At 50.6% G+C, this 14173-nt stretch overlaps 1 protein-coding gene across 3 annotated transcripts in view; it reads right to left on the bottom strand.

Annotated features, from left to right (window-relative positions):
• Positions 1-14173, bottom strand: part of FYCO1 (FYVE and coiled-coil domain autophagy adaptor 1) — a 73100-nt gene that overhangs the window by 57967 nt on the left and 960 nt on the right. For 2 of the 3 annotated variants that reach the window (XM_055342806.1, XM_055342804.1), the window contains exon 2: positions 3791-3928. In XM_055342806.1, coding sequence (XP_055198781.1) covers positions 3791-3845 — 55 coding nt within the window. In that variant the 5' untranslated portion in view covers positions 3846-3928. Of the gene's footprint in view, positions 1-3790; positions 3929-9611; positions 9753-14173 lie in introns of those variants that run through there. The other variant, XM_055342805.1, reaches the window with a different exon arrangement.

Below are 14173 nucleotides of genomic sequence, written 5' to 3'. Positions count from 1 at the left end.
TTCCCTGACAGGCACATTCCTTGGTCCTCCCTAAAGGCCCACTATGAAGGCCTTATAATATGCATGCAGTATTTGGTCAAAGAAGGTTTGCTACGTGCCTGAATCACTCAGCAGGCCCCTCATAGTGACATCCAGAGAGCTTTATCCTTCATGCTGGCTGTGTTTCTTGTCATTCTTTCATTATAACCTGACTACTCAGTACAGGTTGTCTCAGCTTCAAGAAGACCCAGAATATGCAAATAAGAGTAATGAGAACAATCCCAAGAATGACAACAGTGACACCTGCTTCTGTGAGCTGGGTGCCCATCAGGGGGCAGGCCTTTGCATGTCTTTCTCATTCAACAGCAAAGAGAGACCTGAATTGTTTTATTTCAACAATGCAACACGCAAATGGTTTTAAGATGATCTCAATTTCAGAACTGTTAAAATGGGGCGGGGGTGGGGTTGTACAACTTGAGAATGATGGAGGCTGATATTACCATCTCCTTTTGGCAGATAAGGAATTCCCAGAGAGGTTGGAGCATTTGGCCAAAGACCATGGGCTACATACAGCAGAGCTGGAAGGAGAAGCCTGGTTTCTCCAGGGCTTTCTGACTCCAGTGCCCACCTCTCCACTTCTAAGACAATTGACCTCCTATCGCAGAAAAGAGGGAAAACCACCTTTACTTTCACTCGCAGCCTCTGCTGTGGCACAGAGGAACGGCAGTATTTGGTGTAGATACTGGGAAAAGTACTCCAGTTGAGATGGTTGGGGCAGGCTGGACAAAAATCACCTTCCTCTCTGATGGCTCATAATGAAGAGAAGCCCACAGCCCCTGCTCTTTAGTACCATGCCTGGAAAGCAGACCTGTCCAGCACTGAAGCTGAGCCTGAGCTGCTAAAATTTAATCGACACTGATACTCTAGAAGCATCTGCTACAGCTGGCATTGAGAGCTGGGGGGCCAGGCACAAGGGAAGACACACGGCCTTCTTCCCCCACTCTCAGGCAGGGTTAATGCTCACAACCTGATCTGATGCAATGAAACGCCGGGACACCTACACCCCGATGTTTCTAGCAGCCATGTCCACAATAGCCAAACTGTGGAAGGAGCCTCGGTGTCCATCGAAAGATGAATGGATAAAGAAGATGTGGTCTATGTATACAATGGAATATTACTCAGCCATTAGAAACGACAAATACCCACCATTTGCTTCAACGTGGATGGAAATGGAGGGTGTTATGCTGAGTGAAGTAAGTCAATCGGAGAAAGACAAACAGTGTATGTTCTCATTCATTTGGGGAATATGAATAATAGTGAAAGGGAATATAAGGGAAGGGAGAAGAAATGTGTGGGAAATATCAGAAAGGGACACAGAACATAAAGACTCCTAACTCTGGGAAACGAACTAGGGGTGGTGGAGGGGGAGGAGGGCGGGGGGTGGGGGTGAATGGGTGATGGGCACTGAGGGGGACACTTGACCGGATGAGCACTGGGTGTTATTCTGTATGTTGGTAAATTGAACGCCAATAAAAATTAATTTATTAAAAAAAAAAAAAAACCAACCTGATCTGAGAATTCCTGAAATTTTGAAAGGAGGAGGCTTGGGTATGAAATATGAAGTTCTAAGTTTCAATCTCTGGTAATCCAAATGCATTACTTATGAATAATCTTAGTTGTATGTGAATTCTACATTTGTATGTATATTTATATGAATTATACATTATGTGAATTATATATTTATGTCTGCCAACAATCTTGGGAAGTGGGTGTCATCATCAAGCTGATCTAACACATGAAGGAAGCAATGGGACCTTAGAAAGGTGATGAAACTTGTCCAACATCTTCCAGAGTTAAAAGGCAGAGCCAGGAGCTGACCCCAAAGCCTTCATCACTGTTGTCACAGGAGGATGAGTGGGCTATCCTGCAGAGGCATGAAGGCTATGTACTGCCCAAGATACCTCAGTTAGGGATACACCACCCCCATGCTACATGGTGGAGATTATTATGTGCCGTTGAAGACAATTACCAACAGCTGCAAGGGAAGGGTCTTGAGAAAGTGCTGTCTCAAAGCACTCTGCGGGCTGGGTATAGGACACTGAGATGGCCCTGGGAAGTCGAGGATGACCAGACCAGCCAGGACAAAGGGTGGAAGGTCCATCTGAACAAATGCCAATGCCTGTCCTCCTCCCTGGATCAGAAGTGCTAGCAGGGGGTCCTCTCTCTTCCCTCCCAATAAAGACATCTGGGTCCCAAAGTCATTCTGGAGAACCAAAGGCAGACATGTACAAAAAAAATGGCCTCCTTTGTGGCTGCTTCTCAAGACCAGTGGTGAACTCAGATTTGCAGAGATTGTCATTTGACTTCCTGTGTGTGTGTGTGTGTGTGTGTGTGTGTGTGTAGACTTAAGAAAAAAAACCAAACCAGTGGACACCTGGGTGGCTCAGTGGTTGAGCCTCTGCCTTTGGCTCAGGTCATGATCCCAGGGTCCTGGGATGGAACTCCATCTGGTTCCTGCAGGGAGCCTGCTTCTCCCCCTGCCTATGTCTCTGCCTCTGCCTCTCTGTGTCTTTCATGAATAAATAAATAAAATTTAAAAAACAAGCAAACATCTAGTGTTTTAGCTGGAGGTAGGCTGCTGTGGTTAAGAGTGGAGACTGGCACCTGGTGTGTGTGCAAACCCAGGCTCCGCCCATCTGGATGTGTGACCTTAGGCAAGTTGCTTAACCTCTCTGTGCCTGTTTCTGCATCTGCAGAATTAGAGTAATGGTTCCTGCCTCACAGACCAAATGTGAGGACTCGATGAGTTATCATTTATAAGGCATGTGTAGGACAGTGCCCAGCACGTGCGAAATGCCATGTGATTGTCTAGCTATTCAAGGCCCAAAATGCTATATAAGTGGGAGATAAGCCTGAGAGTGATTTTCACCTCATCAACTTTTGCCTGCAGAATGAAAAGTGTATGGTGGCTGCCACTTGCCCTGGGTCATCACTGTGCCTGAGCAGGTAGGAACCTGGATCTTCAGCCTGTCAGGAAAGTATCACTGTAATCCCTGTGACATGCAGGAAGAGGTGGCTTCAGATTGTGTTGTAGCCAAAGTGCTGGAGCTCCAAAGAGGCTTACAGGCCAGCCCCGGTGGTCTGCAGGGGGTGGGAAACTTGCCCAAATTCTGACTTTTGGGGCATCATCTGAAAGGGTGAACTCAGGCCCTGGACTCTGCAGCCAGTGGAGAAAGCCCATTCCTCCTGAGTCTACTTCACTGTACTTACACCTTCCCCGGCCCTGCCCTTCTCCAGGGAGATAAGAGCTACAAGTCTTGGATGGAGGGGGGGAATGGTAGTTTGCTGAGCTTAGGTAAATCTGGGAGGCAGCAGGCCCAGAATTACAGTGTGTCACAGGAGACAGGCTTAGGTAGGACAGCAAAATAAGAAAGACGGGTGCCTGGTCATCCTGCTCAAAGGGAAGGAGAACATGCCTCCTCAGATGAGCCAACTCCATTACGGCCCAAAGGCTCATGATTCAGCCACAGATTTAACAGGTGGCTGGAAAACACACATACACTCACAAACAGAAGGCAGACCCAGACCCAGAAAAGGGGACTGGATTTTGTTTACAGACTGGCTTCACAGAGCCCTGAGAGGAAGCCAGGCCAGCTTTCCCAGCCTGACACAGGGCAGACACCTGAGCACCAAGTGCTTCTACACAATGTGTCCCAAGGGCTCCAATTACTCCCTGTGTGACAGGATGAGAACACAGCCCCAGCTCCCCCACAGGCAAGCCCCATGTGCCTCTCCACTCCCCAAACTGTACCTTGCAAATCACGGATGATTCTCTGGAGCTGGCTCTCTGCCATGGGGGAAGCCATGGGGATGGGGTACAGGCCGCCTTTCTTGGTGGCACGCCTCCTGCCTGGGTCTGGTCAGCAGAGGTCAGACTCCATGGTGGCACCTGCAGGAGGGGAAGAGGGAGAACTTGGAGGAAGCAGTCACAGACACAACGTGAAGACAGCAGGAGAGGGGCGCTGCTCTGGGCACAAGTTACCCCACTGGGGCATCTTCCCTCAAGAGGAAGGGTTTGATGTTTCTATGTGGGCCTGGCTCAGTGGGCATCATCTGGCTGGCTTCTGACCTACTTCTATTCAGACACAATGACCTGGGTTGGGGCTTAAAAAGCAGCAAGTTCAACCAAACAGCATGACTCATTCACCCTGAGCTTCTCTCCTCTTCCAACCCTTAGGCAGGACAGCCTCCTAGGTGGACAGTCTCCTTCCACCTTTAGAAATGCCTCCCGGGGGCAGCCCAGGTGGCGCAGTGGCTTAGCGCCGCCTGCAGCCCAGGGCATGATCCTGGAGTCCTGGGATCGAGTCCCACGTCAGGCTCTCTGCATGGAGCCTGCTTTTCCCTGCTTGTGTCTCTGCCTCTCTCTCTCTCTCTCTCTCTCTCTCTGCATCTCTATGAATAAATAAATAAAATCTTAAAAAAAAAAAAAAAAGAAAGAAAGACATGCCTCCCGGTGGCTCCCCTCACCCCCTTACACCAAGGCCAGAACCAGCCCAACCCACACTCAGATGGCCTGCTGAGCCGACAGGTGCTGGCCACCACCAGATCCCTGTCTCCCCCACGCCCAGCCCCCCTGTGTCCTCTCCAGGCTCGTGTCCTCTCCAGGCTCGTGTCCTCCTAAGATCGGGATCGGTCAGTAACCTCTGGCTAGGTAGCAGTGGAGGCAAGAGGCTGAGAGGGGAGCCCAGCTTGCCTGGTGGGGGAAGCAGCTCCCTCCTGGGGGCCCAGCAGCTCCAGCTGCCTAGAGTCCAGCTCAACCTGGAGTGCAGACACCGCCTGGCCTGCATTGGGAGCCTGTGTAGCCCTCGGTCCAGTCAAGGGACGTGTGTCTATTTTAAGCTTGGTTACAGTCCTCTTACAGCTGATGAGTCCTGAGTTACCAGCCCTGTTCAGGCAGCTGCTGAAGTGATCTCAGGACACAGGAGTGGCTGAAGACCAATGGAGGTGAGGAGACAGGAGGGGCACTGAAGAGAAGCACTGGGACACTCTTGTGTTCCTCCTTTAGGACCTCCAATTCTCTCCATAGGTGTTGAACGCAAGGTTGTGCAATGCTTGTGGGCAAAAGTCGACAGCAAGACTAAAGTGGCCGTAGGAGCAGCCAGCACTAAACAAGGGCCTACTGTGTGCTGTGTGCTGGGTCCTGTTAAGTGCTTGACACATGATCATTTTAATCTCACAATCACTCCAGTGGGGTAGATAACAGGCAAAGGAGAACCTGGTGTTTGAGAAGTCATGTAAGTTGTCTAAGGCCATGGGTCAGTAAGGAGAATAATTGTGGCTTGAACCCTGGTCAGTCAGATTCAAACCCTGTGGGTTTATAGCCATCGTTACTGCCAATAACCAACTGCTTCCACTGGCTTTTAGAAACCACCCTCTCTCTAGCATCTCCCAAATAATGTGCTGCCCCTCTGAGTGTTTTTAACATGTGCTGGCCCTCACTTTCTCACGCCAATATTACCCTCCCTGCTCCAAGAGTCCAGGAGAGAAGACTCTGGAATAGAAATGGTCCCAGGTTTCAAGTTCCTCCAAATATTTACATAAGCATTCCAGTGTGGGCCTGAAGCAAGAAGGGCTGGTCATGGGGTGGATATGCCAAGGCCTATTTTTAACAAAACTAGTGCAGCAGTGACCCAGTGCACACAAGGCCCAAAGAGGGCTTCTCTGGCCTAGGAGGAATGAAACAGGCACATACCGACACCAGGCTCCCAGTAATTCCTGACAGAGCCCACAGATGCTGGGGATCCACAAAGAGCCCTCCGAAGCCCCCTTACAAGTGATAGCACCCTGCCCATCACAGACACCAAACTGAGGCTGGGAGGGGATTTCGAGAAGCCAGCCTGCCCATCTCTCTCCAGGTCACCTGCTGAGCACAGAGCCTGAGCAGGGACCAGCCAAGGGCCTAGAGAGAGCCGGAATCCAGGCCTGCTCACTCACATCTGCAGGGGCTCTGCTACCTGGGGCGGGGTCAGGGGTAGGGGTGCAGGGGCCATTCTGCCCCTCCCGGGGAGGTAAAGAGTCGAGGGTTCTCCCTTGACGCACAGCAGCCCCGGCACCACTCTGTTAGGTGCTTACTATGTGCAGGCTGGGGACACAAAGGCATGCAAGACAGTCCATCCCTGGAGGAGAGCTCGGCTGCGCACTGAGCAGAAAGACAGAAAAAATATCCAGGTATGTGGACATGGCAGAAGCAGTCCATGCAGAGATACGAATAAAAGGTGATGGGTGCACAGCTACGAAAAGGGCTGAGCCCTGGATATGTACAACCAATGCTTTTCTGCAGTGAAAAACAGCCAGCCTAAGAGGCTCTGTACAGACTTGATGATTCCATCCAGGTGCTATTCTTTTTTTAAAAAGATTTTATTTATTTTTTCATGAGAGACACAGGCAGAGGGAGAAAGCAGGCTTCATGCAGGGAGCCCAACGTGGGACTCGATCCTGGGACTCCAAGATCACACCCTGGGCCGAAGGCAGGTTCTAAACCACTGAGCCACCCAGGGATCCCCTCGGGTGCTATTCTTGCCAAGGCAGAGCTCCGGGGAGAGATTCCCCACAGCGGTTGCCAGGGCCTGAGGGTGAAGGGAGGGTTGGGCTCAAAGAGCCTTCAGAAGTTTGGAGAGGCAGTTCTGTTCCGCACCTTGCTTATTATGGTGGTGGTTACGTGATAGTATGTGTTTGACAAGCACATATTTGTCAAAACTCACAGATTGTCAATGGTGTCTCAACAAAACGGCAGTAGTGTGATGGATTCAGAAAGATGCCACGGGACCTCAGGAAGGGAAGATTAATTCTGCCTGGGGCGGGAGAGGGTGAGAGATGGTGGCAACCGAGCTGTGCCAGGCCTGCAACGTGAGGATGAAGTCTCTGAAGAGATCCAAGAGGGACGGGGTCCAGGATGGAGTCGGGGGGAGGGTGTGTGGCAAGCACAGAGGCTGCTTCCCTCCCCAAGTTCTCTCATCTGCTGCCAGGAGAGGGCCTGGTTGTCTCTGGGAGAGATAAACAGCCCCCGGCCCCCCAAGTCCTCAAAAGCAGCCCCCCGGGTCTGAGTGCATGCTTCAAACTAGGGTGAGAGCCTCGCAGACGGAAGAAGGCAGGATGCAACAGCAGCAATTGGTTCTGAGTGCCCTCCCCTAGGCTCTGGCAGCGGCCGATGCATGAACAGTGGAAGGCAGTCCTCTCTGAGGCCCAGCAGGAGGACAAGGTCTGCGGGCCGAACGGGCACCCTGGCATGACGGGTCTCAACAGACACAAAGGTGCTCCTCAAGACTCGCTGGTGCTCTGGAGAGAGCTGGCCTGGGCCCGCATGCGCGGGAGGCCTCCTCTGCCTGGCCCTCAGGGCGTGCTCGCCTGATGCCAAGCTCCTGGGTCACAGGGTGAGCTGGGCCCAGCAGCTGATTACACAAGCTGGTTTTCCAAAAACCCTGAGTCACCACCCAGGTAATGCGCCCGAGGGCCGGAGGAAAGGGAGGCCAGGGCTGCAGGTCCCGCTGTGGGGGTGGGTCCCACCTCACTGGGGTTCTGGAAGTTAATCAGAGATTCCTTGGAAGATCAGGGTTACCACTGGGAAGCTACCTTCCTGGCCTTGGGAAGGATGGCTCTTAGCATTTTGCCCCCATTCTTCCCGGGTCTGAGGCAACTATTAACCACCAGAGGGTGAGGGATGAGGCACTGTCCCTCTCCACGCCTCGGTTAACTTCCCTGTGTCTCCAGATAAACCTGCCCTGTGGTTGAGGGATGAGTTATTTTTTATTCACAACGCTCCTGACACCAACACTGTGGATTTTTTCCACACCAGTAACCTGTTCTGACACCAACTGGGTGTTCTCTAATTCAATTCTGACACTAATTACCTGGAGTTAGTGCGCCACAGGTGCAGGGCTCTGTCCACACACTGCCCTGGCTTCAGACCTGGTCCCAAGGCCCAGGCTGCTGCTACCTGTACTCCTGACCAACTGGCTATAAACCAAGGGTCCCCAGGATCCCTCTGTTCAGCTTCGATAATTTGCTAGAAGAGGTCACGAACTTGGAAAAACACTGCGGTGACCGGTTTGTTTTAAAGAACACAATTTGGGACCGGCCAGTGGAAGAGAGGCAGGGTTGCGGGGCGGGGGGTGGGCTGGTTTGAGGTGCTTGGGGCTGGCTTCCGTGCCCTCAGAGTTCCCCCCACCCTCCAGCACGTCAGGTGTTCACGGACCCAGAAGTTCTCAGAACCCCGTCACTTAGAGGGTTTTGAAAGGAGGTTTCATTGTAGAGGCACGGCTGATTCAACGCTGGCCATTGGCGATGAGCTCCATCTTCAGCCTCTCTCCAGTCCCAGAGGTCTGGGGTGGGGCTGAAAGGGCAAATCTCCAAACACGCAGCTAGTTTCTCTGGCAACCAGCCCCATCGAAGCTATCCAGGCGCCCACAGTGAGTCACCATATTAGCATAAACTCAGGTGTGGTTGAAAGAGGCTTGTCATGAATAACAAAGGACGCTCCCATTACTCAGGAAATTCCTAGGGTTCCTGAAGCTCTGCGGCAGGATCCTGAGACAGACAGCAAACAAGTATTTCTTATTGGATCACAGAGATCACAAACTTCAGGCCCGAAGCAGCCTGATCCTGACAACCGATTAGCAAACTGCTCTCATAACTCAGGGGACACTTAGAGCTTTTATTCACATCAGCAGCCACAGCTGCTTCAGCACTGGGGGAAGGATGCCAGGATTCCCACGCCTCACAAAACCCCGGAAGCGCCAATCAACCTCCCTGAACCCAGGGTCCTTGCTGCAGGACACGTAAAAACCTCCATAGCGTGTCTCTGGCAAGCTCTTTCAAATACCAGAGAAACTCACTTTATTTAAAATTTGGGGGAACATTGAATTCTCTTGCTAAACAACTCAACACTGTGTTTAAGCTTATCCGGCATGTCTAAAAGCATCCGATATTCTGATAAAGTACAAAAGGGGCTAAGTGCGTTTTTAAAAAAATTCTTATTTATTACCCAGGATGATTGTCTGGCTTCCTAATCACAGCTTAGGAGGTATATTAGAGGTAAAGACTCTTCCCCAAACTCCAAATTCCTCCTATACCTGTCCAGATGCCCTAACAATAGCGATAGCAGTTTAGTCCCGAATTAAGATACAAAGACACCAACTGACTCCTGTAAACTTATTTACACTCTGGTGTTAATGACTCATATTCATAATGTTGCCCAGAAACTGGCTCTGGCAGGAGCAGTACAGCAGCTGACTAGTCACATTAAGGAAATAAAGATCAGAAGTGGGGGAGGTTTGGGGCGTGGAAGACAAGCTCGCCCTGTCTTCAGAATGTTTTGTACTTGTTCTTGACCCAATAGCTGAGAAGGGACCCAGAGAGGCCACCATATAGTTGGGCTCCTCCTCCACTCCCAAACAAGGGGAAGCAGACCAGTTGTCAAGTCTACTCTGACCAAGAAAGAATGTTAACAAGGACACTGTGGATCAGCCAAAGGCAGAAAGCCCTTCTGGAAGAGTCCAGTGCCTTGGCCTGGTTCAGCACAATCAACAGTATCTATCTAGCTGCCACCGCTGGAGAGGGGGGCACTTGCCTTGTACCTGCAGCTCTGAAGGCCGGGTGGTCCTGCTGGCTCAGTACTGCAGCGGTGGGTAGGCAGGCTGCCCTCACCAGGGCCTCAAGAGGGTGCCGAGGAGAGTGCTCAGGAGTTTGTCAGAGGCAGACATTTCAGCACATGTGAGCAGAGGCTCATGAGGCGACCCAACCCCTCAGACCTAATTAAAGTGTTGACCAACTGTATGCCTGGGTCATCCTTCCCACACTCCTTGCTTGTGATCTTCTTTCTTAAAGGGAATGGAGACTTGAATGGAGCTTTTGCCATCACTTTTTGAAACTTCCCTTGGGCCTCCCTCTCGCACCAACTATTCCAGGCTCCTCGGTCACTGCCTCTGGAACACACACAAAACTGGCTCCAGTTCCAGCTGCCCCAGGAAGGCAGGGTTGAGAGACCTGTGGATAGGAGGTGTTGCCTCTGGGGGCCTGTGGGAAGCTGACTGTCTTTTTTTGGAAGGGGGGCAGCTGCTCTAGAAGGAGCAACATATCCATACCTGGGGCTGTGGGGCTGAGGTCTTGCCACTGAAGCCCAGACAAAAGAACCAGGAGGCGGTGAGTGCATGCATGAAACTCTGGGCAGTCTCCAGAACAGCTGGGCAAACACCTGAGAACCCAGCTGGGGCACCTATTTATTCCTGCCCCCCACCCAGATGGAGAAAATTGCAGAGTTCCAAAACCAAATGCTCAGGGGGACTCTCCTGATCAGAGTATTTTGGGGGGGTGGGGTGGGGGGAGGAATGTCAGTCCAGCCAATGATGAATTACCAACTGAGTCTCTGCTAGAATATGCTCTAGGCACTAAACACGGCCTTAAGGAAGCACGTGTGTAACCCATCTGTGTTAACAGACTGTCTGCCAGCAAGAGGGGGCTGCTGGGCACCACTAGTGAGACGCAGACCTGACCCAGGAGCTGGGACTACAGCTGTGAGCCAGGCAGGCCACGGTGGGCCCTAGTCTACAAGGAACACATGCTCCAGAAGGGAGAAGAGACAGCATACACCCTCCTAAGCTTATAGATGAGTAAGAGGTCACTTGAGGCCTGAAATGGGCTCTGATGAAAGCAGGTGAGCACAGGAGGCACAAGATGCTAAGCCCCTACTGCCTTTCGTCCACGTTTGTGGCCATTCGCCAGTGTGGTAGTTTCTCATTTAACCTGTCTTCCACCTGTCTGTAAGCTCCACTGCTACTCACCATTTCCTCAGCACCTAGGACAGGTCTGACCTGTGGCGAGCCCGAGATAAACTATTTGTTGAATGAATGAATGAATTAGACAAAACCAAACACATAGACTCTTGCTCCATAGACTTAACTGAACTTTAAGGCATGGAAATGTACCAGCATGTAAATAATGCCATTATCCTTCAATGGGGGGAAACGTGAGTAAATTTTCCAAAAACTTGATTTCTCTGATTTTTCAATTTTCCTCTTTACTGGACATAAATTAGTTTTATGTTGACTAAAATAACACACTAAAAAAATCACACTGCAATTGCAGAAGTTATACTGTCGTTATTGTGGAAAAGCCACGGAATTATTATCCTAGGAAGGAATGGAATAATGTATTTAGGGACTGGATGGATTGTGTCTATGGGAGAAAGTACGCCCCACGGCTCTGGCCTGAGGCAGCCTTACCCAGAAGCCTCTTCCATCTATCCAGACAAGGATAACCATGGCCACCTCTCCTGTGCACCCAACCCCCCCAAAGCCCTTCCTTCTCTGCATCTCTGGGACTTTGGATCCGGCACCATCAACCAGGAACACTTCTGGTGGGGGAGGTATTGATGGGCCTGAGCTCTGCTGTGCTCTTTGGGTGACATTAGCAGCATCTTGGGAGAGACAGGGCAGAGGGTGGGGCTATGCTGGTAGACAGGAAGGGCGAGCAAGACCTAGGATGGCTCTGACGCCGGAGTTTGGCAATAGGCAAGAAGACTGTCTTCTCTTTTACCAATTGTAGCTGAGGCTTGCCACGTAGGACACTATTTGGATTTTGGAATCAGACTAGCCATGTGAAATTTCCATTCCCTAGCATTCAGTGGGTAATGAGATAAAGATTGTGCCATGATCGGGTGAGACTGCTATATTTAGCTCACCAAACTCTTTTCAGGGAATTTAAGCAAATCTGTCTTATCTTGGGGAAGTTATTTAACCTTTTCCTATCTTCTGTGTGTAAGGGTTTTTTTTCCCTGTTTTTTAGTTTTGGCTTTACCCCCATGTACAACATGGGGAGGTTGCACTTTATCTTCCTCAAGGAAGAGGTAGGGAAGGAGAAGAGCAGACATTGCCAGTGGCTAACTTTGGCAGAGGCTTCTAAGTGCCCCCCCCCCCGCCCCCTACTCTTGATGAAGCCCACGGGACTACAGGTTCAGCTTGAGGAAATTCCTCTGGTTCCTTGTGAAACCACCACCTCTGGTTCGGCTGTCCAGTCCACCCTGGACCTCCTACAGGATTCTCCTCTATGCAGTATACCCCCATGCATACTAATGGTTTGTTTGGATTGCTTTTTTACCTCAGGTTTTTCTGGATTCTATAAGCTCCTCTAACTCGGTTTTCCACCCTAGACAAAAGATGCAGTACTCCCAAGCTCCTGAGGTGGTTAGCCAGACCTGCCCTTGGGCCCCGGAACCAACTGCAGGGTGACAGTACTATAACCAGACCACAGATTCCCCTCAGAACCACACTGATGTACACATCCTCGTCCTGGAAAACAGGATCTGGCCAAACTAGATGCAGGTGCTCGGTGTCTTTCAAATGCCACAAAGACCTTTGTGAACAGGGAGGATCCTTGGTGGTCACAAAAACCATCAGGCTGGCTCCAACATGTGGAAGAGGGAAAAAATACCTCCTACTCAACTGAGCACAGCTCCTCCATGCTCATCTTGTAAAAGCCATGAACCCATGTGCTCTGAGGCTGAAGCTCTTATTATGGGGCAGTACAGTGATGAAAAAACAGTATGTCTAAAAGCAGCAAAAGGATAAATAGAGACCCATGGAAACATTTCAGTATCCACGCTACTGATTTACTTGTTCAAACAGAGGCTCTTATACCAATCAAGAGCTTTAAAAACAAAAACGAACAAACAACCCCCAAGAGCTTTAAAAACAAAAACGAACAACCCCCCCCCAAAAAAAAAACAAACAAACTGGCATTGAGATCACAAGTAGAATATATTTTTCATCTTTAGAGCAACACAGTGACATTCAGCACTAGGTGAGCAGATGCTGACGAGGCCAAACTCCACTCATCTCTGCTCACAGGCAGCATCTGGCTGGTTACAAGGGACCAGTTAGTGCACCTGACCTGCTATGCATTCTGGGGCTGCTCCAGTGAATGTGGCCCCAAACTCAGAGTTCCTATCAGTGATTTTCATCATGAGATCACAGCTAGACAATATGCTTCCTCCGCCTTGTGTTTAAAGACATTCTAGTCTTCAGCCACCAAAGTCATTCTCGAAATCACCTGAAAATAAAGATTACCCATCAGCCAAACCTCTCCCCTACAGGGAAGAGAGGGATTGCCATTTCTCAGGTGCCTGTTATATGCTCTGGAGGCAGCAGCCCACAGCCTCAGTGACTGATACAGGTCAACACTGACATTACTAGCTGCTCTGATCTTGTCTGTGTGGGGTGCTTCCTCTCATCACAAACATCTGCCCAAAAGGACCACGCTAAAAGCACGGCTCCTCAATCTATGCTATTGCCCCAAAACCAGGTGCAAGGAGCAAAAACCATCTGAGGGGCCGCTAGAAGATCGACTCTAAAGCAACTACCAAAAATAATCAGAGTCGGGGATCCCTGGGTGGCGCAGCGGTTTGGCGCCTGCCTTTGGCCCAGGGCGCGATCCTGGAGACCCGGGATCGAATCCCACGTCGGGCTCCCGGTGCATGGAGCCTGCTTCTCCCTCTGCCTGTGTCTCTGCCTCTCTCTCTCTCTCTTCCTGTGACTATCATAAATAAATAAAAAATAAAAAAAACACAAAAATAATCAGAGTCGAATACAACTTGTGGATTCTCACAGGTGGGCACAAGTTCACGACAATCCTTTCAATGATTATATTTAACTATTTTCCTACCAAAATAGGAAAACAGCTTAGAAACTAAATGAAGCACCACACCAGGATGAACACTTTTAACAGAAGCAGAAAACCTGTTTCCCAAAGCAAGAGCTGGTGCAGATCCTCCTAATCTCTAGAAGGTCAGGTCCCTTCACCGAGACAATGAACTCTAATTTCCAGGGTGATAACAACGGTGGCCCACAACTGCACAGGGCATCCCGTAACTGATGAACAGTGACTGTCACAGAAGGGACGGTCAAGTGGAGCCCCATGAGCACGGGCCCACTTCAGAAGGGGGGAGCCCCGGAAAGCATTTAACCTCAGTGAGACAGCTCTTTCCTGGCACGGGCACACAGGGGAAGCCGCATTAGGCAGATGGCAGGGGAGTAAAGCTTGCTACAGAGACCACAGGGCTTGCAGGGCCTGGACGGCAGTGAGCAGATTACAGCCTGATCCTCTGCCCTCAAAGAGCCCCTGACCCATTTCTCCGTGGGAAAGG

The sequence above is a fragment of the Nyctereutes procyonoides genome, unplaced genomic scaffold (genome assembly GCF_905146905.1).
Source record: "Nyctereutes procyonoides isolate TBG_1078 unplaced genomic scaffold, NYPRO_anot_genome, whole genome shotgun sequence".
Taxonomy (NCBI): domain Eukaryota; kingdom Metazoa; phylum Chordata; class Mammalia; order Carnivora; family Canidae; genus Nyctereutes; species Nyctereutes procyonoides.
Note: the sequence above shows the minus strand (reverse complement) of the source record. Positions and strands in the feature narration are given on the sequence as shown.